Source organism: Pleurodeles waltl, chromosome 4_2, assembly GCF_031143425.1.
Source record: "Pleurodeles waltl isolate 20211129_DDA chromosome 4_2, aPleWal1.hap1.20221129, whole genome shotgun sequence".
In the NCBI taxonomy this organism is placed as follows: Eukaryota; Metazoa; Chordata; class Amphibia; order Caudata; family Salamandridae; genus Pleurodeles; species Pleurodeles waltl.
The window spans coordinates 864,255,700-864,280,344 of NC_090443.1; the positions used below are offsets into that span (position 1 = coordinate 864,255,700).

At 46.1% G+C, this 24,645-nt stretch overlaps 1 protein-coding gene across 1 annotated transcript in view; it reads right to left on the minus strand.

Moving 5' to 3' along the window:
* The window catches only part of CIMAP2 (ciliary microtubule associated protein 2), a 193,967-nt gene extending 170,075 nt beyond the window's left edge, over nucleotides 1–23,892 (minus strand). Inside the window, exon 1 of the mRNA XM_069232614.1 lies at nucleotides 23,761–23,892. Coding sequence (XP_069088715.1) covers nucleotides 23,761–23,810 — 50 coding nt within the window. The 5' untranslated portion in view covers nucleotides 23,811–23,892. The remainder of the gene's footprint in view (nucleotides 1–23,760) is intronic.
* Between the last annotated feature and the right edge of the window lie 753 nt (nucleotides 23,893–24,645).

Consider the following 24,645-nt stretch of genomic DNA (forward strand, 5'->3'; position numbering starts at 1 on the left):
AAAGAAATAAACATGTTTCATGTATACAATGCACCTCTGTGATAAAGACTTTAATGTATGATGGCTCACTATCTGTTTGAGATGTCGAAGAATCCCTCCTGCATTGCAATGCAGTCACTCCGTGGAACGCGGTTTAGTACAGCAGCCAATGGTATGAGCTGAGAGAGAAATAATGCTGTGGGTGGAGCCAAATCTCACCCTAGGTATAATTCAAAGCTCTGGTAACAAAAAAGTTGTGCAGACTGATGCACTGTCAAGCCTAACATACAAAGTCATCAACTAATATGGTGGCACAATCCCCCTTTTTTTGGCCAATGTGAAGCCGTGTTGTCATTTCAGTGTGCACAGAACACTTGTATGGAGGCGAGTTATTGTTTCAAGGAAAGGTGGCGCCCATTACTGCAAGTCGGTTTTATTGGGACTGGCCTAATTTGCCAAACTTGTTTGCAATATATAGACCATGCTTACTGTGTTCCCACAACATTGACCACAGAAAAGTTGACACGATTTAAGTCATCCTGCGCCCTGTTTCAGCATAGGGGGTGCTTTTACAGCCAGGACTCTTTTGACAAATTTCTAAAGATGGGAAGAGCAGATTCGCACAACAGGGCCCTTGTGCTGTGTCTTTAAAACTCAAACACACACCGGGCAGCGTGCCTCTCCACCCCTGCAGGGGCTGTCCTCACACGTGCTTGCATCTTTCGCTTTTCGGAGTAAATTGCTCTTTTCTGATCGTTTCTTCTCCTTTGATCCTACATGACTATCAAGAAAATGGCCCAAATGGCCATCCAGTCAATAGAGAAAACAGATGCCTTTGCCCAGCCCTGCATCTCTACCAATCACTATTGATGGGTATTCTACGACGTAGCTATGTTTGATTATGCACATTTGGATTTTGAGTTCTATTGTGACGTCATTCCCCCCGGGTGGCCTCTTTAAGAGGGAGAAGAGCAAATGGGGGTTAGATGCATCCACTGGAAACTATGATCAGCTGGAGAGCATCCCACAGCCCTATTTTCTTGCTCTCACTCCTGGATATATTAGTAGTAAAAATGCAATTGTATGACACCTAATGACGTGCTGCACTGACGTGGGTGTGGTACGTCCTCTGTTGACACCATCGGCTTAGTTTCAGTGTTGTTACATGCTGCTAACAAACACCCATAGATAAGTGAATGTAATCAATTAGCAGGCCCCACTGAATATACAGTAGCCAATTACATTTCTAGAAAATTGCACCACCCTAACTTTCCAACTGGGGCGTGTCCAAATTGCAGATGAAGACAATGAAAAAATGTTGAAATGCACATACACCTTTCACACCACGAATAACCTCTCCTCCTCCACTCCCTGATTACACCACAGTGGATAGCTGATTCCCTCCCACAACACATCTAAAATTACCCTGCTCAGTGAGATCCGACAAGCACCGTTCTTAACCACATTTTAAACAATACATACAATTTACCCAGTTACATAACTCATTATGGACACGCCAAAAGTACCAATAACTCCATCCAAATATAACATATAATCGGCCTGATGAAGGGCACACAATTATGCCATCATCTACACCACAGGACAACCATGAGAATAACTAGTGGATAAATAATAATTCCATTAGAAAAGCAATGACGAGAGAATTTAGATAAAATGGCATGCATAGCTGATATGTAATTGTAAACATTTTATTTTTAGACATTTTAACAGCAGTTGTCACGTAAGTCACTGGATACAGAGCCGTATATACCTCTGAAATGGTGTAAATAAAGTTTGTTAGTTTATTTTTAAATGTGTATTTAATTTTTTGAAATCCCTATTGCTCATTCAATAATACGTTTAATATTGCTGAGAATTAAAACCAGCAGCAAGCAAGTTTACCTTACATTCCCAGGTACGTCACATACAAACAAATGTGTAATATACATCAGGGTATAGATAAATGTCAAACTGTTTACATTAATGTTGGAAATGGCCCTTTTTGCAGGGTTATCCCCAAACTTTTTGCCTCTGACCACCCATTTTTGACCGTGTGCTGCATTTAGTTTTTGCAAGCTTTCGGACTCTGGGCACTTTAACACTGCTGGCCAGTGCTAAAGTGCAAGTACTCTCTTTCTAAATGGTACTGGTGATTGGTTTATCCATGATTGGCATATCTGATTTACTGGTAAGTCCCTAGTGTAGTGCACTATGTGTGCCCATGGCCTGTAAATCAATGCTACTAGTGAGCCTGCGGCACTGATTGTGCCACCCATATAAGTAGTCCTGCAAACATGCCTCAGGCCTGCCGTTGCAGTGCTTGTGTGTGCAGTTTTAAACTGCCATGTCGACCTGGCAAGCGCACCCACTTGCCAGGCCCAAATCTTCCCTTTTGCTACATGTAAATCACCCCTAAGTTAGGCCCAAGGCAGCCCCATTGGCAGGGTGCAGTGTATTTAAAAGGTAAGAAATGTGCTGGTGTGATTTACATGTCCTAAAAGTGAAATACTACTAAATCCGGTTCTCACTATTGTAGGGCCTATCTTTCCCATAGATTAACTTGGGGATTGCCTTGAATTGTCTTTTAAGTGCAATTTCCCATTGGGAGCAGATAGAGATTTGGAGTTTGGGGTCTCAGAACTCACAATTTAAAATTACATCTTTTGGTGAAGTTGGTTTTTAAATTGCAAGTTTCAAAATGGCACTTTTAGAAAGTGGGCATTTTCTTGCTTAACCATTCTGTGCCTCTGCCTGTCTGTGGAATACACATCTGGGTCAGGATGACATTTGGGCTGTTTGTGTATTAACTCAAGACAGTCACACAAAAGGAGCTGAGGTGTGCCCTGCATGTCCTGATGGGTCTTTCTGGGCTAGAGTGGTAGGAGGAGCTGACACTTGCACCTGAACAGGGCTGTGTCTGTCCTTACACAAAGGAGTCTCCAACCCCCTGGAGTGTGTCTGGAGTAAGAGCATGTAAGGCAGGGTCTTGTGCACTACAAAGACTTTCCTTTGAAGTTTACCTACTTCAAAGGCAGAAATGAGTATAAGTACTGGACCTCTGAGACCACAACTTTAGAATCCTTCTGGACTGAGGAAATGCTACCAGGAAGAAGAGCTAGATGCTGTAGGGGGGACTGCCACTCTGTCTGTTGGTTTGCTGTGCTGGCCTGCTGCTTTTGCCCTGAGAGTGAAAGGAATGGACATTGCTTTCTACATCTGGCTTCCAAAGGTTCTCCCAGGGCTTGGACTGAACTTGCCTCCTATTAGAAATCTCAGGGACATCAAAGACTTCACCTTCCAGTACCTGGACTGTCTTGTTGAGAGTCCTAACTCGCCAAGTGGTGCCAAATCCAGTCCCTGGACCCACTGGGAGTGGGTTCTGGTGTAACCAAGAAGAAACCAAATATATTGACTCCAGAGTGACTTTGGAATCGGTGTCGCTGTCCACCTCCGTGCCGCTGCCTGCACCAGAGCTGTGGACCCCGCTAAGTGCAATGACCACAACCAACACCACAGTCCCAACACCGCCGCAGAGCCTCCGAAGTCCCACCACAGTATTAGTCCTGAGTGCCGTGACTTCAACACCCAGGACACCCGTCACCTCGAAATCGACACATCGCGTCTTAACCTGCTGGATTTATCGACCCCGCCGGATCATAAGGAACCAACGCCTTGTCACTGACACCGCATCACCTCCCCTGCAACCGTAAGGAACAAATGCCTCACCTCCCGAGTAGCAGTAAGTTAGAGAGAGAGAGAAAAGAGAGAGAGAGAGTGTGTGTAAATATTTTACACATTGCCTCTGACATAAGCCTGACTGCTCGTGCCAAAGCTACCAAGGGAGTGAGGAGTGGTTATCTTAGCTGTATGGCTCCCTTACCCTGACTAGAGTGAGGGTTCCTACTTACACAGGGTGGAAACCACTGCCAACTAGAGACCCCATTTCTAACAATTAATAAATCCTCTAATTATACGTTTAACTCTTGAAATAGCTGGCCTGCCAACTTCTAAGATTTAAATCCTACTGCACCTAAGTAAATTCAATACTTTCATGTTTCCAATTGTCAGCAAACTGAGTGCCCTATGTATTTTTGTATTAAAAACCCAATGAAATGTTGAAATTACTTCCTAGTAAAATCATCACAATACCTAGCCACTATTAAAAAATAGAAAATGGTAGCGTGCATGTAAATCTCATAAAGCTTATAAGCATTGGCATGCCAGTTGGTCTGGTTCGTACCAGAAAATCCATCATCCGTACTTGACGACTTTAGGTACTAAATAAGTCATCATCATGCACTTTATCACTCGTCACTGCACATGTGCATCTATGCATCCACACACAGACATATTCTAAAATTCACCCACCTACTCATCCACGATAACACACACACAAACTCGACAAGCATATGCATGACACCTTAAAAAAATAAATTCAGAAACAGGAAAACATGACGCTGCCTAATGTGATAGGTGCATGCTTGCAATAAAAAATAAAATTAAACAATGCTGCGGTGGCCGTTTTCCAATGACAATGTACATGGAGGTCCGGGGGGGGGACCGCCGAGGAACAAGGTCTCCCCCCCCAGGAGGTTTGGGGAAATGGTATAGCCCACAAGCGTGTGGTGTCTGTGAAGCAGGCAGTGAGTAGGAGGGGTGGGGGAGAGGCCGGGGAGGCGTTGGGTACGCAGCAGACAAGGGGCATAAGAGGGGCTCGCCGCCCCATCCCGAGGGTTCCCCGGCAGTGTCGAAGACGGGCGGGGCCGGGCCACACGCACAGGGGAGTAGCTTCGAGCCCATGGGCGCTCGGGGGGCGGGCGGCAGGAGTGCAATGGGCCCTGTCGTTCAGTGAGCGTATGGACGTAGGTTTCACTGGCACTCCGGGCTTCTCCTGGCAGGATGGTAAGCGGTTGCGACGGGACATGGGTGGGTCAGGAGCGGCCCGAGGACCCCAGGAAGAAGTGATGCAGGGCCCAATGCGGCCAGTCGGATGGCGAGGAGAGAGGTAGCAGTGGGTGTTTCCAGGGCTATGGTGGTTCCCGTGGGGATGTGCGGCGGAGTGGGTGTTGGGCCCCCCGTCGAGGCACACCGGCGGGAGCGACAACCTAGTCTGGCACTTCAAGGATCTGCACATGGAGTAACGGGTGAGATGAAGGTACAGGCAAGTGATTCGGGGGGCGCCCTGCCTGGTGATTTGGTTGAGATGCTGGATGGCTTAGACTATGACGAGGACAGCGTGGAGGAGGGGGAGCTGAGAGAGGGGGGTGCCAATCCTGTCATTAAGTCGTTTCAGACCCCCGCGCCGGACAGCAGACAACAGGGACAGACACGGAGGATGACACGGGAGTGACTCCCGGTTTTGACAACAGGTAAGAAGTGCAGTGCTGTGCGCACTGGGGCAATTTCGGTTGCGGTGGAGGCGAAGGTAGGCGCCACACAAGAACGGCTCTATAAAGGAGTTTACGTCACGGATGTAGGGGTTGTTCCAGAAGTAGGGAAGGGAGGTTTGGGAGGTGTTGGGACAAAACAAGACAAGGTTTCATTGCAGGAGGGAGGAGAGAAAAAAGGGGACGTTGCGGCGGACTCCGGGACAGGAAAGACGGCCTCAGGGCAGGACAAAGCCAAGAAATTACCATATATGGGTACGGCTAAACCTCTGGGGGCTCACTTAATGTTGGCCACTAAAGAAAAAATATGGAAAGGGGAATATATGGAGATGCTCAAATTGTTGCACCGGAAAATCAGGTCGAAGGAGGGGGCGAAGGAGGAGGAGTACGAGCTCTCTAAATGACCGTAGGTGCCGGTCAATATCGAGAATTGGACGGCTGCATTCTTAATATACGCCAGCGTCTACTGCGAGCGCTTTCCTGAAAGGGCAGTAGCGCTTTTGAAATATATGGACGTAATCAGAAAGGCATATTTGAATTACAGGGGTTACGCCTGGGTGAAATACGACGAGGAGTTTCGGGCAAGATTGGCAGCAGCTGAGGAAGTGAAATGAGGTGAGATTGACGCAGATCTATGGCAACACACTATGGGGACAGCTAAATTCAGAAAGACCGTCTTCACGGCGAGTGGGTTGCCCATTACTTACCAGCCCTTTCGAGAGTGCCCCACTCAAGGAGGGGTGAACAGTAATGGGAAGGGAGCATCAGGATCAGGGAGCGGTCCCGCCAAGACGGGGGCGTGCTGGGATTACAACAAGGGCTTGTGCACCCGGGAGTATTGTAAATTTCACCACAAGTGCTCCCGATGTGCGGGACGACATGCGCTTCTTCACTGTTATGCCCCTACAACACAAGGGGGCTCGGGAGCAGGGCAGGGGCAGCAGTCGGGAGGAGCCAGCTCAGGGAGTCAGAATGCAGGATGCAATAAGAGCGGGCAAGGGCCTTTGGGAAAAAGCTTGTACTCCGGTTAAGCTGGATAAGTTGGCGCCTTGGTTGACATGTTATGAAGACAGGCAGGCTGCGCAAGTTTTGTTTGGTGGTTTTTCTGAGGGGTTTTCATTGGGCTATGAGGGCCCATGAGTAAGGCGTTGGGCAGACAATTTGAAATCTATTACAGGGAAGGAGGAAATTGTGCAGCAGAAGTTAGACAAGGAGGTGGACGAGGGACGTATGGAAGGTCCTTTCATGGATTGGCCGTTAGAGCATCTGATAGTATCCCCTATTGGCGTGGTTCCCAAAACAGAACCCGGACAGTTTAGACTCATTCATCAGTTGTCTTGGCCGGAAGGGTCATCTGTTAATGATTTCATACCAGAGGAACTGACAAAGGTGTCCTATGCGTCGGTGGACGTTGCTATTGAATTGGTACAGACTTTTGGACAGGGGGCATTGATGGCCAAGACAGATATCAAGTCTGCCTTTCGACTTCTGCCAGTGCATCCTAGAGACTTTGATTTATTGGGCATTCAATTTCGAGGCCATTGGTACGTGGATAAAGCTCTCCCTATGGGCTGTTCCACATCATGCTCCTTGTTCGAGTGTTTCAGTACCTTTTTGCAGTGGATTTTTTCAGCAGCACGGCCTTGACGTTTCTAGGTATTGAATTGGATACTGACACGATGGCGGCGTGTTTGCCTACGGAAAAGAAGGAGGTCATGATTGGGACGCTCAAGGGCCTTTTAAGGAGGCATAAGGTGACAGTACGGGACATTCAGGTTTTGCTGGGTCATCTCAATTTTGCATGTCGAGCAGTGAGAGCAGGGCGGACTTTCTGTGGGAGACTGGGGGTGGCATTAGTGGGGCGACAGTTACCGCACCATCATGTGTGGCTCTGCGTTGGTATAAAAGCCGACTTGAGGATGTGGGGTGTCTTTTTGGAACAATTCAATGGGATTCCCCTGCGGACATGGCAGGTGTTCGATTGGGACGTGCAAATTTTCACAGATGCGACCAGCGGGTCTGGGGTGTACTAGGACGGTAAGTATTGTGCCGAGACGTGGCCGGCGGGCGTGGACCAAGGGTGGGCGGATCATTGCATTTCTAGAGCTATTTCCATTGGTAGTTGCGGTATGCATCTGGGGGCACTTATTGAAGCACCACAAGGTATTGTTTAGAGTGGACTGCTTAGCGGTTGGACAGGTTGTCAGTAGGCAGTCAGCGAGGGAGGCGCAGGTGCTGCAGTTACTGCAAGTTTTCGTGCTTCATTGCTTCTGCCGCGATATTCACTTTACAGCCAGGCACGTGCCGGGAGTAAAGAATGACATTGCGGATGCATTGTCTCGTTCACAGTGGGAGAGATTCCATGGGCTGGTTGCGGGCGCAACCTTGTGCAGGACTCGGATGCCGGCAGCGTTGTGGTCCGTAGAAGAGAGCGAATGCTACGACTGCTGTTGAACTTTTTGGCACCATCTACTCAGCAGGCGTATGTGCGGGCCTGGCGGGAATTCACACGGTCTGGGGCTTGTCGAAGGGAGGATAAGCGGGATAGATTGGAGGATGTGGTACAGTTTATCATGGAGTTGGTAGAGAGATGACAGTCGAGGATTACCATCTCCGGCAAGTTAGCAGGCATCGCGTTCATGGGCAAAGTGTTATGGGGATACTCTCCATCTGAGGGGGAGTTGGGACAACGTATTTTGGACAGTTGGGCGAAGGAAGACGGCAGAAGAGGGTCGGGGAGGCAGCCGCTGACTTTGGACTTATTAAAGAAGGTGGCGCACTCCTTGGATGGTATTTGTTATAATGCGTTTGAATGCCTGCTTTTCTGTACCTTGGTGACATGGGTGTTTTTTGGAGCTTTTAGAGTATCGGAGCTCCTGGGGGCGCGGAGGTGGACTGGGGTGATGTGGGACGACATAGACTTTTGGCGGGATCAGTTGGTCGTGACGATTGGGAGTTCTAAAACTGATCAACAAGGTCTCGGATCGCAAGTCATATTGGCAGCCTACCCGGAATCTGAGGTGTGCCCCATTCGTTGGGGTCGGGAGCTAAAACATAGAGTTTGGGAAGGGGGTCAAAGTGTTTTCAGGCATCAAACGGGGATGAGGGTGTCAGCACAACAGTTGCTAGGAGTGCTGCGGGAAGGGTGGAGACACATTGGTCAAGATGCGGAGCAATTTGGCACACACTCTTTTAGGATCGGAATGGCGACGGAGGCAGGGTGTAGGGCATGGACAGACAGACGGATAATGACCTTGTGAAGGTGGAAGTCGGACGCTTAAAGACGGTATGTGAGAAAAGGGGGTTCTGGTTTGATGCACTAGTGGAGTGACATGTCTTTTTCCTCTTGCTACAGGTTCAGTACCAGGGCCGGAGGTGCAGTTCCTGTATATATGGGTCATCAGACACTCCTTTATTAAGTGGGCCCAGCTGCAAGCTCAGTGTACCGCAATTGGGGATAATTTAGGGATGGACCGGGACAGATATAGGGTGAGATGGTCAGGCAAAGGGGGAATGAAGTGGCAACAACTTTTAGTGACTTTGAGGGACATGAGGGGACAGGGGTTTTGTCCAGACGTACTACTCATACACGTAGGTGAGAATAACTTGGTGCAGCGGACTTGGCTAGATGTGCTTAAAGATATGAAAAGGGATTTAATGGAACTTAAATGTCAGTGGCATAGCTGCCACGTGGTTTGGACAGCGTTGGTACCTCACAGATTTTGGAGTGGGGCACGAAAGCCAGGGGCTATAGAGAAGGCGCAGGGAAAAATCAATAAAGAGATTAAATTATTTTGCGGAATGCAGGGTATCATGTGTTTGGAGCACGGAGACCTGCGATTTGAGGACCAGGAATTTTTTAGGGATGATTGTGTACACCTGTCCTTCATGGGCATGGAATTATACCTACTGCAATTGAAGGAAGCTTTAAAAGCTTTATTTCGAGAAGCTTAATACAAGGTAAGGGAAGAGAAGGAGAACGGGGGGCAGGAAAAGGAAGGTTTTCCTTTTCCTGGAGGCGGGGATTGGGACAGTTCGCAGGAATATGACAACAGGGAGGGACGGCAGAGCCGACAACATATCCACAGGTGGGAAAGGGAGTGGACGACAGCAGGACAATTAGGACAGATAGTTGGACATTAGGAGACTATTAACGTGACTTTTGGATTATGAGAGAAAGCAGTACAATGGAAGAGGTGTTAAAAGGACATGGGGTTAAAAAGTAAGGGAGGGGGGAGGGTAGTTTACGGGAGGGGGAGAGAGAAAGTAAGAAAATTGATGTATAGTGAGGCATTAGTTTTGTGAGGCGAGAGGCCAAGGGTTTATACTGATTTGTGAGTGCACCTGTTTCCAATAAAGCCGCCTTTTACACACAATAAGGTCCTGTGAGGTATCCTTCTTCCCCAAAGCGTATTGTTGTTTTTGAAGTTCTAACATGGCCGCCAATTTTACGCCCACCGTGTGGTTATCTTGAAGGTACAAAGTAATGAAAATCTGAAGGATGCTCCCACTCTGGCATTAAAACACAGTCATTTTCAGTCAGATATGTACATGATTAGTAAAAACACTGTCACTGCTATAAACAATTTTCATAAAGCGAAACAAGCAAGGTGAGCCAGCAGGCACCCATATTAGACACTGCATGAGGCAATGAAAGGCCGGTCACCTTCCCACTCAGGCTCAATCTCATTTGGGAACTGATGTCTCTTTTTACTTCCTCCTGTTAACAGCTAATTTGGTCTCACCCATTCCTAGGCATGCAGTTCTACACCATCTTCTCTAAAGATATCAGGTCAAAAAGCGAATGTGAAGTCTAAAAAATGTCACATAATGTGACATATGCTTTCGTTGTTGTGCTTGTGGAGAATGTGCAAATAGGTGAACACTTTAACAACTGTGAACAGACGAAGGCATAATCCCTCAGAGATTGGGATTACTGCCTTTATTTCTTCTGTCCAATCTTCAACAGCTATCAGTATCACTTTAGAATATGATCTGCCGTCAATGTCAATGTGCCTAACTGAGCAATAGGACATTGGCTCAGTCGCTGGGACCTTCTTAAACATGGGAACTATAATGCTATTTAACAAAGATGGGATAGATCTGCCAAAGATTTCTAAAAAATGGTACAGCAAGGAGTAGCTGGTAATGGTGAACAGGTAAATGCTCCCAGTGGGATCATATTTGACCTTGGTGCCTTTCTGTTCTCCAATTTGCATGCTCCCTAGATGAATTTATATTCTGCACAGAGTACTTCCAACTTCGCTCTTCTTGACTACAGCCAGTCTCTTTTCCCTTTCATATATGCATGAGAACAGGCATCTCTTCGTTTTCCATTTTCAAAGATTCCCATACTGGGGCATTGAAGGTATAGAGAAAAAGGCCTTATAAGTTAACCTCTAGGTGTGAACTTAACTTGCTGCTTGTGCAATATCTCTACAAAATGATTGTAGGGTTCTATCTGTCATCACAACCTGGAGCAAGAGGGGTTTCATGTTTAGATATTCATATGTGAGGACATTATGATTTCTTAAAAATTTCCAGACAACCCCAAAATATTCATATCTGGACCAATCACCTGTTCTGAACACGAAGTAGTCCATCACTATGTAAGCTCCACATGCATTTTATGTGGGAATTGACTCTTCAAAGCCTTCCGTTTTGTGTGGAGATTATGTCCTTTCTCACAGAAGTAGGTTACACATTTTCCTCTGTTTTGAGCTATTTTCTATTATTAGGTAAATCAAAAAGAGAGTTGCATATAAATTCACATATTTATATACATTTATGCCCTATCAAATTACACATTTATATTTCCCTCTGATAAGACAGTGTTCTCAATTGTCAAAAATAATGGGTAAGTATACCTTATGTGTACATATTAGATGTACTGATACAGTTCGGTAGTGGTGAGTAGTCAATATTAAGTCTCATATGCAACAACAATGAAACAGCAAACAGAAAAATTAAATTAAATATTAAGACATTTAGGAATGGAGAAGGTACACCTTTTCCTCTCAAATCTATATTTTGGAAATTGTATTTTGAGACAGGGATCCCAAGATCACCTTTCAGGTCTACTAGTTCTTGGCAACTGCTGTCACATTCACCTTGTTTTAAATTACGCCTCCCTGTAAATAAGACGGTTTGCATTTTGTTCCCTCGTAGCTTCAATACTCGCTTAAATTGTCAGCTATTCTTCCTTGCTAGTCAAAACCTTTAATCAGACACAATAGTGAGTTGTCAAGCTTCATAACATCTATAATTTGAACAGAATCATTACTGATTTTCCAACGTTTACTTTTTTGCAGATTTCCACTCTACAAGTAATTTGTAGACCACCAGAGTTCCTAGTGCCCATTTTACCCTGGCACATTTTGAGGAATTTCAGTATCTGGGACTATTCCATTAAATGGTTTTCCATGTTTCCTGCAACGCAAGTATTTCATGTACTGCAAGATACTTTATACTGAGAGGATCTTACACCTTTTGAGGATACCCACCATATTCCATGAGAGGGTCATGTTTTTCCACAGGGATCACATAGTGTCCCTACCTTTTTCCTAGGGACAACACAGTCAACTCACCATATCTTCTACTTGCCTCACGCCTTCTGCATTTCCACTTCTTTGCCCTGTGGGGGTATTGGAGATAATCCATGGCCAACTCCTGCATCTGCTGTTCTTACTCCTTCTTTACAGTGTGTTCTCAAAGGGCCATTTTTCGGGCAGGCTCTGTTTACTTTCAGAGGTGTTCAAAGTAGGCAGATTGGATGAACACTAGATTTTCATAATACCCACCCAAGCTATTTTCACAATATTATATAATCAGAGATTATTGTGAAAAAGTGGCATGGGTCCAGCCCTCCTGCTCCTTGGCTGAACATCACAGATCTATTCTGTATAACTGAAGTCTCCATTTTCAAGTAAGACTTATAGCAACAATTAGCCTTTTCAAAATACCTCTTAAAAGAAAATCTTTCACTACAACACGCAACAGGAGGGAAATGTGCTGCTTTCTTTAACAATCCATTTATGACTTCAATGCACAAATAGTTAGGACCCCTGCTTTGCAAATATCTTTGGAATGAAAATACTAGCAAGAGTCTACTCTCCAGTGGCTTCTGCCTCTTCAACAAATGTAAAAATTTATGTCCTTGTAGTTCCTCCAGCGTTTTGCTTACCTAAAGTGCAGGTTGCAGGATAAATTCCATAGAGAGCTGCTTATAAACTGAGCAACAACTTTGTGATAAGCAGCATGATGAATTCCAACTCAATTAAGATAAACAAATGTCTCTAATGTTGTAGGTATCTCAAGGAGAAGCGTGATACAGACCTGCAAAGCACTCCAACATCTCGGCACCTAGCCTTGAGTCGAAAGCGCATTATATAAATGCCAATACATTACAATACAAAACAATATATCAAAGTTCCTAATGGTGCGAAGCATCCCAAATAACTCAAAACATACAACAATGTTAATGTCCATACAAAGGGAACTGAATGATACATTTGCACAAAATGCATATTACAAAAGGCATGAGACAGCATGAAAACAGCATGACAAACTGTAACCCTTGTGCATGAGTTCCACATAACAGCATGCTACCCATCCACAAATCGCTTCTGTATGTCGTCGGGGGTAGTAAGCACTATATAAATACTCGCACCATACCAGTAAATCCTACACCATTGCAATCATTGAAATAGTGTTTTTTTTAAATCCGAATTAATGAAGTTCCTTCTTTTAGTCATCTTATATTTGCTGATTTTATTTAATTCAAATGCCTAGCCATTACACACTTTGCGCAGGCATAAAAACCTTGATTGCTACTGCATAAATTCACGAATTCAATTCAATGTACTTGCCAGAAAAGGTTTTCTGCCCAATAGGCCTATAATGCCCTAGACATTCGGAAATGTTGGGATACCTCCATTTCTGTCCAGCCAATGGGGACCAGGTTCTGTGGAACACTTATTCATAACAGGTTGTACATAACATATATGGCATTGCTTCAGTACCAGCCACTTCAAATCAATTTCACACTTACTGCAGCAATTGTCCTACAGGAATATCCCTAAGCAAAGATTTGGATTGGCTGACGTCAGGCCTCAAATAATTGTAAGATTTGGCCTAGGGAACAAGTTACTTACCTCTCGAAGCATCTACAGTCACAGGCTAATAGAGATGTACTCTGTACAGTTCATGTGATGGCCAGCTTGATGGTGGAATGAGGTAGCCTATGATGAAGTATGCCACAAAAGGTGGGTGAGGCACCCTTGTCCAAATAAAAAGCTACCCTGTGTCACTGTTTTGAGCACGAGTTGACATAGTATCATCAGTGGTGTAACTCATTGCATATTTTGTAGTTTATCATATAAAAACTGTGTTCCAGGGGTGGCTCCTCCGCTAAGGTAGTGTATCGCCCCACTACTTTGTGCAGTGAAGAAAAAGGAAAAATAAAACTATAAGAACGCAACGTTATGATCATTGTGTTTGTCCTTAGGAGCCAGGTTAGGGCGGGATAGGCTGGGCTGGAGGAGGGCTGGAGGAGGAGTGGAGTGCATCATAAGTGCACATGACACTTTGGCTGGCCATGTTGGGCCGGCCAAACGGTCATGCGCACTTAGCATTTCTCTACCTGGCTGTATTGCACAGCCGGGAGGAGAAAGTGCACAGGGTCCCACTCCCTATGTGAGCTCCGAACCAGGCCACTCACACCAATCACAATGCTGATGTTGTGCTGGTAACAGCAGTGTCATGATTGCCTGAGGGGAGGGTGGGAGCCTGATTGCTTCCTAATACCAGGAGAGGATGAGGCTACTCAGGATAAGGACAGAGACGAATCCATTTTGCAAGTCACGACGGAGCAGGTGTTTTTTTTTTTACATTAAAAAAAATGTATATCACCCCCATCCTCCCACCCCCATTCAATGGCAGCCGCCACTGCACCTTTCCCTTTTGGCATCAAGGTGCAGGCACAAAATCTCCTACACATTTTAATATCAGAAACGGTTGGTCTGACCAACAAAAAGAATGAATCAGGAATTGAACTTCCACCATTGGGCTTTAAAGAGGGCATGTTCGTCCCTGTGTCTTCAGCCTACACTCCCGATCTAGAGGCAGCTTTTGCAATGGTAACAGAAGGAAGCTGAAAAGCAGGCATCACAATATCTGCAACAAGGATAGAGTAACGCAGAGCTGGATATGCGAGTGAGGAGCCACAAAGTAGACAGAACAAGCTCAGAGGGTTTCCACTCAGTCCATATGTGCCACATGGTTGGCCTAAGCGAAATAATTTGAACCTTCCATCAGAATTTGCCTTACGGGTCGTAAGATCCAGCATCAAGGATTTGCCAGAACAGTCCTGGTTTTCAGACCCAGTCGACTGATCACAGAAGGAGGCAAGCGTTCATGTGTTTCAGTGCATGATTAGTTAGCAGCTTGTTACACATATTAATTTAATTAACACAAAATATACTGTTTGTAAAGGTTGCATTTAAGTCCCCTTAGTGCCTAATTTTCTGAGCTTTCTATGTTGGTGGGGCGGTCAATTGATTCATTTTTGTGAACCTCAAACCAATGAAACACTGTAGTCCTGCATCTATGGTTCATTAACATGTTAAAATTGCTGCATTTTGGTCTGTATTCTATGACCAGACGCTCTATATTGCAAATACACTAACTTCCTGTGAAAGTGAGAATGAAATCAAAAGTGTGACGTCTCGATATGTATATATATCCATCACAGTACTTTGGCTTTTCCCACTAGTAAATCTCTCATTATGCTTATGACCTTTAAAGATGCAACAAATGCAAAAAGAACAATTGATGGACGGAATGCAAAACAAATCAAACATTCACCCCCAGTCACAGATTTGGGCTTAATCCATCAGTTTTTTGCTCACCATGCCATTCCAGTTTGGACTCAGCCATATGCAAATCAGTCTTGACCCTGTTCCCCCTGGGAACAGTCCAACCCGAACAGCCAGACCAGGTCCTCCCTGAACCAGAAACAAGCATCCTGGGACCAGTTTCAGGGTATCACCCCCCTTCAGCCAGGCTAGTTTGAATCTGGTGGCAAGGCACAGCATCCTCTCCCAATGTGCTTTCAATGTGAAAGTAGAAGCCCACAAACATGTTTTTTTCTTGAGGTTTCCAAAGCTTGGAATCAGCTTGCTGACTGCATCAGGGCAGTCCCAAACCATCTCAATATTCGCTGGTTTGATACAATTCTTACATATCCCAGTAAGTGCTGGACTATGTGTGATCAGCACCATGAAGTGCTCGTGCTGTGCTGCAGGAAGTGTAATCAATCTCATACACTCACTCTGAAGCGCACTTCCAGTTCTGAAATTATGATGACACCAAGAAGCTGTTATCCTACTGGCCATTGCACTTTTTCAGTCTCGCCCACCAGACACCACTATAAGCCTGTGTTGGGGAAGACCTCTTGTGGACTATCTCAAAATCTTACAGTAGGCTATTGCTTTCCTTGATTGGCTTTATTGCTTCTTATTTGATGGCTTTCTTACCTTTTCTTGTGTTTTTTGTTCCCGTGAAGCACAGCCTCTTTTCCATACTTTAACTGACTGACCTGTATCCTTCTACTGCTCAACTTTAGGAATCTACTTTTTCTTTTTCATTGAGCACTCTGTAAGAGTGCATGTGTTTTCCATCTCCCTCCCTCATGCGCTTTTCTGCCATGTGATTTGTTTTCTGTCTCCTCATGTGTTGCCCTCTCTCTCTCATATGCTTCTCCTTCCCACCTGTAGTGTCGCTGGCCAGAGAGGTAACCGGCCGGCCGACACTCCACTGTTAAGAGGGGTGTTTGGTATTGTGTAACTGGTGTAGGTGAAATCCCCGGATGTTCCCGAGGGGTTTCACCTCTCATTAGTTTGTTTATGGTTTGCTCCAGGGCTTTCCGACCCTAGCTTTAAAAATAAACAGAGGCGTGGTCGGGGAGGGAGAAGCGGCGCTGCAAACAGTCAGAGACCCGTGCTGCCGGGCTCTCATGACTGAAAGGGCCCAAACCTGCCACGCCGACACCAAAATTGCAACTCAGTGTCGCGTGTTTTTATTGAGCACATCGGCGGAACGAGCGTAGAGTGAACGAGCGCAGAGTGTTGTAGCCCTTTTAAGGGCTACAACACCACATTTTGGCGACGAGGATGGGCAATTCCACGCCCCTGGGCTCTGGCCCCGCTGCGGCCGCGTGTGCAACGCGGTGCTCGTGCGGCGGGCGTGCAGCCCAATAAAAAATAAAAAAAAGGAACAGCTGACAGAGTGGCAGCCGTGAATAAAACGGTGTTTGTGCACACTCCACAATTTTTTTTTTTTTGTGGAAAAGGAACTGAATTGGCAAACATTGGAAGACTGCTGTGACCCAAGGAATAGAATCCACACAGAAGCTGCCAACAAGACCAAAGCTGGAAAACAAAAGGGGCACATCAGGACACCGTGAGTACAAGAGTGTCCTACCCCATAACCTGTGACTACGCCAGTAGGACCAATCCTTGACACAGAACAATATTAGTTGTTTTCTAATATATTACTTCAAGAGGCCTGTCTAGCTCCACCTTGGCCACAATGTCTGCAATACCTCCAGAAGAACCGTTTGTTGTAGAAGGTGCTCCCTCTGCACAAGCGCCGAAGTGGAAAGAATGGGTGGAAAGAGTGTTGCTATTTTTTTAGGCCACTAAGGTAGCAAATGACCAGAAGCGTGCCATGCTCATCCACATAGGAGGGAAGGACATATTTAAGATATCAAAAAACCTAGTGGAAGATGCACCCAAGACACATGCGACAATCATAGCGGCCCTCAACCGTCATTTTGAACCCATGGTCAATACCGATTACGAGAGGTTTATATTTAGACAAGTGAGGCAACAGGCGGAGGAGTCGCTAGATGCTTTCCACCTAAGGCTAAGAGAACTAGCGAGTATGTGCAGATTTAATGATGAGACTGAAGAGGTCAGAGGACAATTAATACAAGGGTGTGCATCCCTCAAGCTCAGGGAGCGCATCCTAGAGGAGTCCGGAAAATCTTTACCGGACATTCTACAATTGGGTCGCACAAAGGAGCTGTCGAGAGCTAGGGCGTCGCATATGGAGGCAGCCCTACAGCGTCCCATAAAGGAAGAGGTAACCAATGCAGTCATGGCACCCACGAATAGACCCCGACAAAAGGTGAACAAGGCACGCACCAGGCAGTGTGGATATTGTGGTGGAGTACCACACCGAGCATCTGAGTGCCCGGCAAGAGGAAAAGTATGCTCTGGCTGCGGAAAGATGAATCATATCGCAAAGGTTTGCAGGTCCAAGAACACTCGAGGTGCATCTGTCAACGTTGCACTCGAAGAGACCCCTCCAGAGAAATCGGAGTGGGGGAGTGATATGGATGATGATGAAGCAGTTATTCATGTCGTTCACTCCTTATTTGCTGTCAGACCCACCACCCATCGCCAAGCGCAACTTCCAAAATGCCAAATCCTCATGGGCCAACATGAAATTGTTGCAGTAGTGGATACGGGAGCGTCCATAAATCTACTGGCAGCCGAAGAACACTGCCGAATGTCGCCAACCCCAGCACTGACCAAGGCAAATGTCAAGGTGTATGCTTACGGGCAAAGCACCCCTTTAGCTTTGAGAGGCATGTTCGGGACCGTTATAACCCATGGATCGCAATCCATACCTGCGAAGGTCTATGTGACGGAGGGAGGAACTGGTATGCTGCTAGGCTGTAAGGCTGCGGAGGAATTAGCCATTGTGGCGTTCGCGCTCAGCATTCACCAAGAGTCTGTGACTGAACAGGTAGTCCGATATGAAGGGGTATTCAAAGGTATTGGGTGTCTCTGAGGCCGAGAGATCAAGCTCCACATTGATCACACAGTGCAACCGGTAGCCCTCCGCCATCGGCGGGTGGCGTTCCACCTTCAACACCAAGTGGAAAAAGAGCTGGATAACTTGGAAAAAGCCGGGATCATTGAAAAGGTCTCTGAACCCACACCTTTGGTATCTCCCATTGTGGTAGCGAGGAAACCCAAGCAGCCAGGCGAGGTGCGAATATGCGTGGACATGCGTCTCCCTAATGCTGCCATCAAGAGAGAGAGACACCTGACCCCGACGATTGACGACATATTGGGAGAGCTCAGTGACTCTAAATGGTTTTCGAACTGGATCTCCGGTCCGGCTACCACCAGCTGGTGCTAGCCAAGGAATCCCGTTATATCACAACCTTCTCCACACATGTGGGGCTCAGGAGATATAAACGGTTGAGTTTTGGGGTGTCCAGCGCTGCGGAAGTGTTTCAGAATGTCATCCAGGAGCTGTTGGTGGGATTACCTGGAACCATCAATGTCAGTGACGACATTCTCGTTCATGCGCCTACCATTGCAGAACACCACTCCAGGCTACAGAGGGTTTTGCAACGCATTCAGGATTCTGGACTCACACTGCATCGCCAAAAGTGTGAATTTCTAAGAGATCGGATACAGTTTTTTGGTTACACTTTTTCAGCGAGTGGAGTAGCCCCTGATTCAGCAAAGGTAGATGACATTAAAAAGGCGCCCCCTCCTACCAACATCACTGAGGTCCGAAGTTTTCTAGGAATGGTAAACTACTGTGGCCGGTTCATTAAGGACTTTTCTAACCTTACACGGCCTCTAAGAAGTCTCACCAAGACCTCTGAGCCATGGAGGTGGGGGTCCACTGAACAGACTGCTTTTGATAACATTAAAGAGGCATTATCCAGCGAAACTGTTTTGAGATACTTCGATACAAAGAAAAATACCAAGATTGCTGTTGACGCTGGGCCAAAAGGCCTAGGTGCTGTTTTGCTGCAAGAACAGGGAGAAGGAATGTGGTCTCCTGTTGCTTATGCCAGCCGGTCACTTACTGAAACAGAACAGAGGTATTCGCAGATAGAAAAGGAAGCGATCGCTGTACACTGGGGCTGTAAGTATTTCCACATTTATGTGTATGGCCGCCCGTTTGTCGTGACCACTGACCATAAGCCGTTGCTTCCTCTGTTCAATGGAAACGCTTCCAAACCACCGCCGAGAATTGAGAAGTGGATACTACAATTGCAGGACTACCGGTGTCAGTTAGAGTATCGCCCGGGATCTGAAAACCCTGCTGACTATTTGTCGAGACATCCCAGAGCGGCCTCGGATGTGGAGATCGAAGAAGCGCAAGAGACAGAGGAGTATGTCAGATATGTCACTGATCGATCCCGGCCCATGCCTATAACGATGAATGAAATTGTACAAGCAACTAAAACGGATGAGTGTTTGCAGAAGGTCCTGGTGACAATGCAGAATAATCAGTGGCACAGGATAAAGGACAATTGCCTTTGTTAAACGTCGAGTTTCAACGCGTCATAGGGAGTCTGTATAATGTCAAGGGTGAACTCACCACTGATGCTGAAGGGTGCCTGTTGAGGGGAAGCCAGTTAGTCATTCCATCCTCCCTCACCACCAAAGCTATTGAGCTGGCTCACAATGGCCACCAAGGGATGGTCAAAACCAAGAGCCGTCTCCGCTCAAAGGTGTGGTTTCCCCTTATGGACGAAAAAGTTGAGAGCATGGTAAGGTCTTGCTGTTGGTGTCAGGCTACTGGTGAATTGAATAGGCCTGCTCCCATCGAAACTGAACCCTTTCCAACAGGTCTCTGGGTTTCAGCTAGTTTGGACTTTGGCAGTTTGCCCTATGGCCGACACACCATGGTCAACATTGATGATTTCTCTAAGTATCCCGAAGTAGAAATTATCCCTGCCCTCACGGCCAACGTGGTGATTTCCGGTCTCGAGAAAGCTATGGCCACTCATGGTCTCATAGCTGAGATAAAGACAGACAATGGACCACCCTTCCAAAGTAAAGAACTGGCTGAATATCTAAAGGTTACAGGAACCTGTCATCGTCGAATTACACCGCGGTGGCCTCAAGCGAATGGTGAGGTCGAGCGGTTTCTGAGGACTTTAAATAAGGTGATTAGAATCGCACTAGCAGGTGGACAGGCTGTCGACTATGCAATATTCTCGTTTCTACGGAACTATGACAAACGCCCCATTCCACCACGAACCGAGCACCAAGCAACGTAGCATTTGGGAGGGCATCTGTCGATGCCATTACTCATCATTCGTCCTGGATTCCTCCCCCCCTGGCTAGAGATTTGGTTCAAGAGAAGAGGCTGTTGTCCAATCAACGAGTCAGCCGTGCTCGACGAGCGACCGTGTCTGATCTCAAAGTGGGAGATCAGGTGCTGCTAAAGCAAACCCTGCCGGGTGGTAAATTTTGTATGCCTTTCAGTTCTGTCCCGTGGAAAATTGTTCAAAGGAATGGATCTGCTATAGTTGCACAACGTGGTAGTGAAACGGTGACCCGTAACGTGTCGTTGTTTAAGAAGTTCCACCCTTCTGGAAACACTGATGAAGAAGGTTTTGGTGACCCTAACGATGTCGGTCCTTGGTCTTTGGGGCCTGACGTGAACGCTTCAACGCCTGGTGCTGAGGATAGATGTGTTGTTTTTGAGTCTGCCCCGATGGAGCAAGTGACTGATGGGCCGGTCCCCGAGTTATTGTCCCAACGCTCTGGGTCTGCTAGATACGGTTGCGTAGTAATCCACGTCCCTCAATTCGTCTGCGTGATCACATGTGTGACTAATGATCCAGTATTGTGTAATATTTCAGTTTTTTTATTTTGTGGAGGAATGTAGTGTCGCTGGCCAGTGAGGTAACCGGCCGGCCGACACTCCACTGTTAAGAGGGGTGTTTGGTATTGTGTAACTGGTGTAGGTGAAATCCCAGGATGTTCCCGAGGGGTTTCACCTCTCATTAGTTTGTTTATGGTTTGCTCCAGGGCTTTCCGCCCGGAGCTATAAAAATAAACGGAGGCGTGGTCGGGGAGGGAGAAGCGGCGCTGCAAACAGTCAGAGACCCGTGCTGCTGGGCTCTCATGACTGAAAGGGCCCAAACCTGCCACGCCGACACCAAAATTGCAACGCGGTGTTGCGTGTTTTTATTGAGCACATGGGCGGAACGAGCGCAGAGTGTTGTAGCCCTTTTCAGGGCTACAACACCACACCACCCATGCTCGGTGTTTCTCTTTCCTCGTAAGCTGCTTTTCCCCTCCATTATCCTTTCTCCCCCAACTGGCATTATTTTTATTTTTTCCACCTCGCTGACTCCCTGATACTGACACAAACTGGCTCCTCCATTTTTCACCACCCATGTGGTCGATTGACATTTTTTTTTCTTCTCATTTTTTCATGGATCCAACAGTTCCCATTTGCTGCCAGGCCACTTCGCTTACTGAAATGTGCTTTAGTACGAATGGCAATTTATTTTTTTATTTACCATGCCAAGAGACGTCCACCATCCTGGATCAGTAAGTAAAAAAATGTATTAAATACGCGCCTCTTTCATTCAGGAGGCCTGCAGCTTCGACACTGTTCTATGCTTGTGTTGTATCATGGTGCCTTTTTTGTTAATTTTTGCCAATTCTGCATTGCACTGGCAAAAAGCGTTTTGCTTTCTAATGATGCTGTAAAGCATTGCCAAAAAACAACGTCAAAGCCAATAGATCCCAAATGCAAGGCCTCTTGGATTGGCCAATGATTTTTTAAAGCACTTTCTATTCTATTTTTGGATCATAGTGCAAAAAAAAGTCTCTCAAGTGAGAGAAGCCAATCTAACAAAACACAACGAAGCACCACAGTGTATATTACCATTTGGACCAGTTGGATTGCATGCATAACACTCATGCCCAGGGAACCATCTTTTGTCTCTGGCCTCAGATGGGCTGAGGAACCGGACAGAGTTTTTCTGCCAGCTTTACAAGTCCAAAATAATCTCTCCACAGCCCCCTCTATCTCCTGGACCCAGTGCCTAATTTGAGCTGGTGGGTGCAGATGGGGCCCATCGGCAGTGGTTTTTGGGGACAAGCACTTATTTTTTCTCATCAGTCTTTGACCCAGAGCAAGAGACAAAAACACACAAGGTGGAAAGACGAAGGAAAATGTAGATGGAAAAACAGTGACAGAAATACAGAGTATGGATGAAAAAAAAACCTTCTAGAGGGAGATGCAGGGGAAGGAAGTGTCTAGTGGTGGATTAAAGCTGCTTGAGTTTAAAGACTCTTGAAGTGGAATCAAGAATGGGCATTCTTGGTATTCGCAAACTCTGACATCCAATAGGGCCGATCACAGACTTACAAGCAAAACTTTGGGATCAGACACGTATTTATTTATTTTGGCAAATTAGGCACTTCCTGGACTTTCCATGGGCATCTCCAATTCTCATAAACTATTTTCTCTTTCAACCGGCTTGTTCTATAAAGGGGCGCCTCCTCCACTTGGGGGGCAGAGCTGCTTTCCCCCGTTCTCTCGCGATGTCTCGTTTAACGATCATAACTCTAGAGATCAATTTTTATTCTGGTCAGGTTGACGGCCATAGCGCTTTTAACACGTCTGATGAAATACTCTCACTGGCAGAACTTCAAGAAGGCAGCCTGGAGTCAAACCTCTTTATGTTTCAACATGCAGAGATGTCTGCACCAAAACGATATCATTACAATTGGAATCGTGTAAACTCTTCCCAAAGTAACTTTTAGGAAGTTAAAATGTTATCCTTTTCTAGCCAACAGTAAGCTTACATCTGCACCCGTGTTTGGAAGAAAATGGATCTAAGAATTTGGCATAACACGGAAAAAATCCCCTGAACTGTGATAAAACCGCAATGTAAACGTAACAAGCATGCAATGTATTTAATTAAACAATATATAACCTAAATGTTTTGACAACATAAAAACAATTGCTACACAATACGAATATTTTCTTCTAAATTTAAATGGGGTTTACGGTCATGACGATAGCAGTGAAACGACGAGTCCGTTACAAAATAAAAGTCAGTTGTGTTAAATAAACTCGTGAGTAATGATAAAACCATACAAAAGTGATACAATCGTGAGTGGTGCTGAAATACCGATGATTTCTTTCAAAATCTTGAGGATTTCGACTCAATAATGCTTACCTGATAAAGTCATAAAGTAGAATAGATGATATCATAGAATAAGGTTTAAATTACATTCTAGTGTAACTTTTACGGTCGTGATAGTGGTTGTGTGTGTGTGCGCGTGTCTGAGCCTACCGAGAGGCGAGTCCACCACAGTCAAGTGACATAGAATGACTGAAATAACATAATAGATAATAGTTATAAATAATTCAATGTGATGATATTTTGCTGGGCTTTTCATTTAAAGGGAAACAGAGAGAGCGTCAGGAGTCTGTCTCCCGGTATTTTACCTGTTTTCTACACCTGCACATTGGGAGCAAATTACAAGTGACTGCAGAAGATAGCGCTATCATGCTCTGGTCAGTATGTGCCACGTCAGCTCACCTTGCAGCCTGGGAGCCGAAGGGAGCCCCCTCGAACCTCTTCGCCGCCATGGGTGGCTGCTGTCTGCCCGGCTAGCGGTGCCCGCGGGAGCCACGGCTGCTTCTCACGCTGACAGCCAGCTCCGGGAAGACGGCCAATCTGCCAAGAGGCACACGCTGAGACGAGGTCGCCATGGCAACCCGGCGACGCTCTGAGAACTTGTTAAGACGCCTCGGAGCGCGCAGCCGTTCTGAGCAGGTGGGCGTGCTGCATCCTTAACTTGTCTCGGGGAGAAGAAACTTTTTCCAGCAGAAACTTGGATGGTTAACCAGGTCTGCGCTCAAATGGTTGTATCTATGCTATACCATCCGAGTGTATTCAGTCGTGAGTTATGCAAGACTGGAGCGGACATTTCCGAATCTCTGCTTGGTTATATCGACCATCACTAACATGTTTTCTCCTTTCTATCCAAGCTGGTAGTATGTGTCAAACGGGAAGGGACCCCAAATACCCTTCAAAGCCCCCGCCCCCACTTCTAACAATCATACTGTGGATACTTTTGCATATTAGCAGGGCCCGCCTGATCAGAACAGTATTTTTGGCATCATGCATGTGATTGCTTTTTTAAAACAGTATCAAAACTTAACTGCAATGTCTAAACAAGTCCAAACATATTAAACATTGCCAATTTAGTACAATAATCGGGCGAAATGGCGTACAAAACCACCACACACAATTTTAAAGGGGTAAAAGGCCACTTTAATTGCACAGGTCTGGTATAGAAAAACATTAACCTTGGCATTATGCCTGACAAAACTACAATTCCCCACTAATACATATATCTTCCTAAACCCCGCCCCCACCCTCTAAAACATACCCCTCAACAATACCTCTTTCCCATCCCCA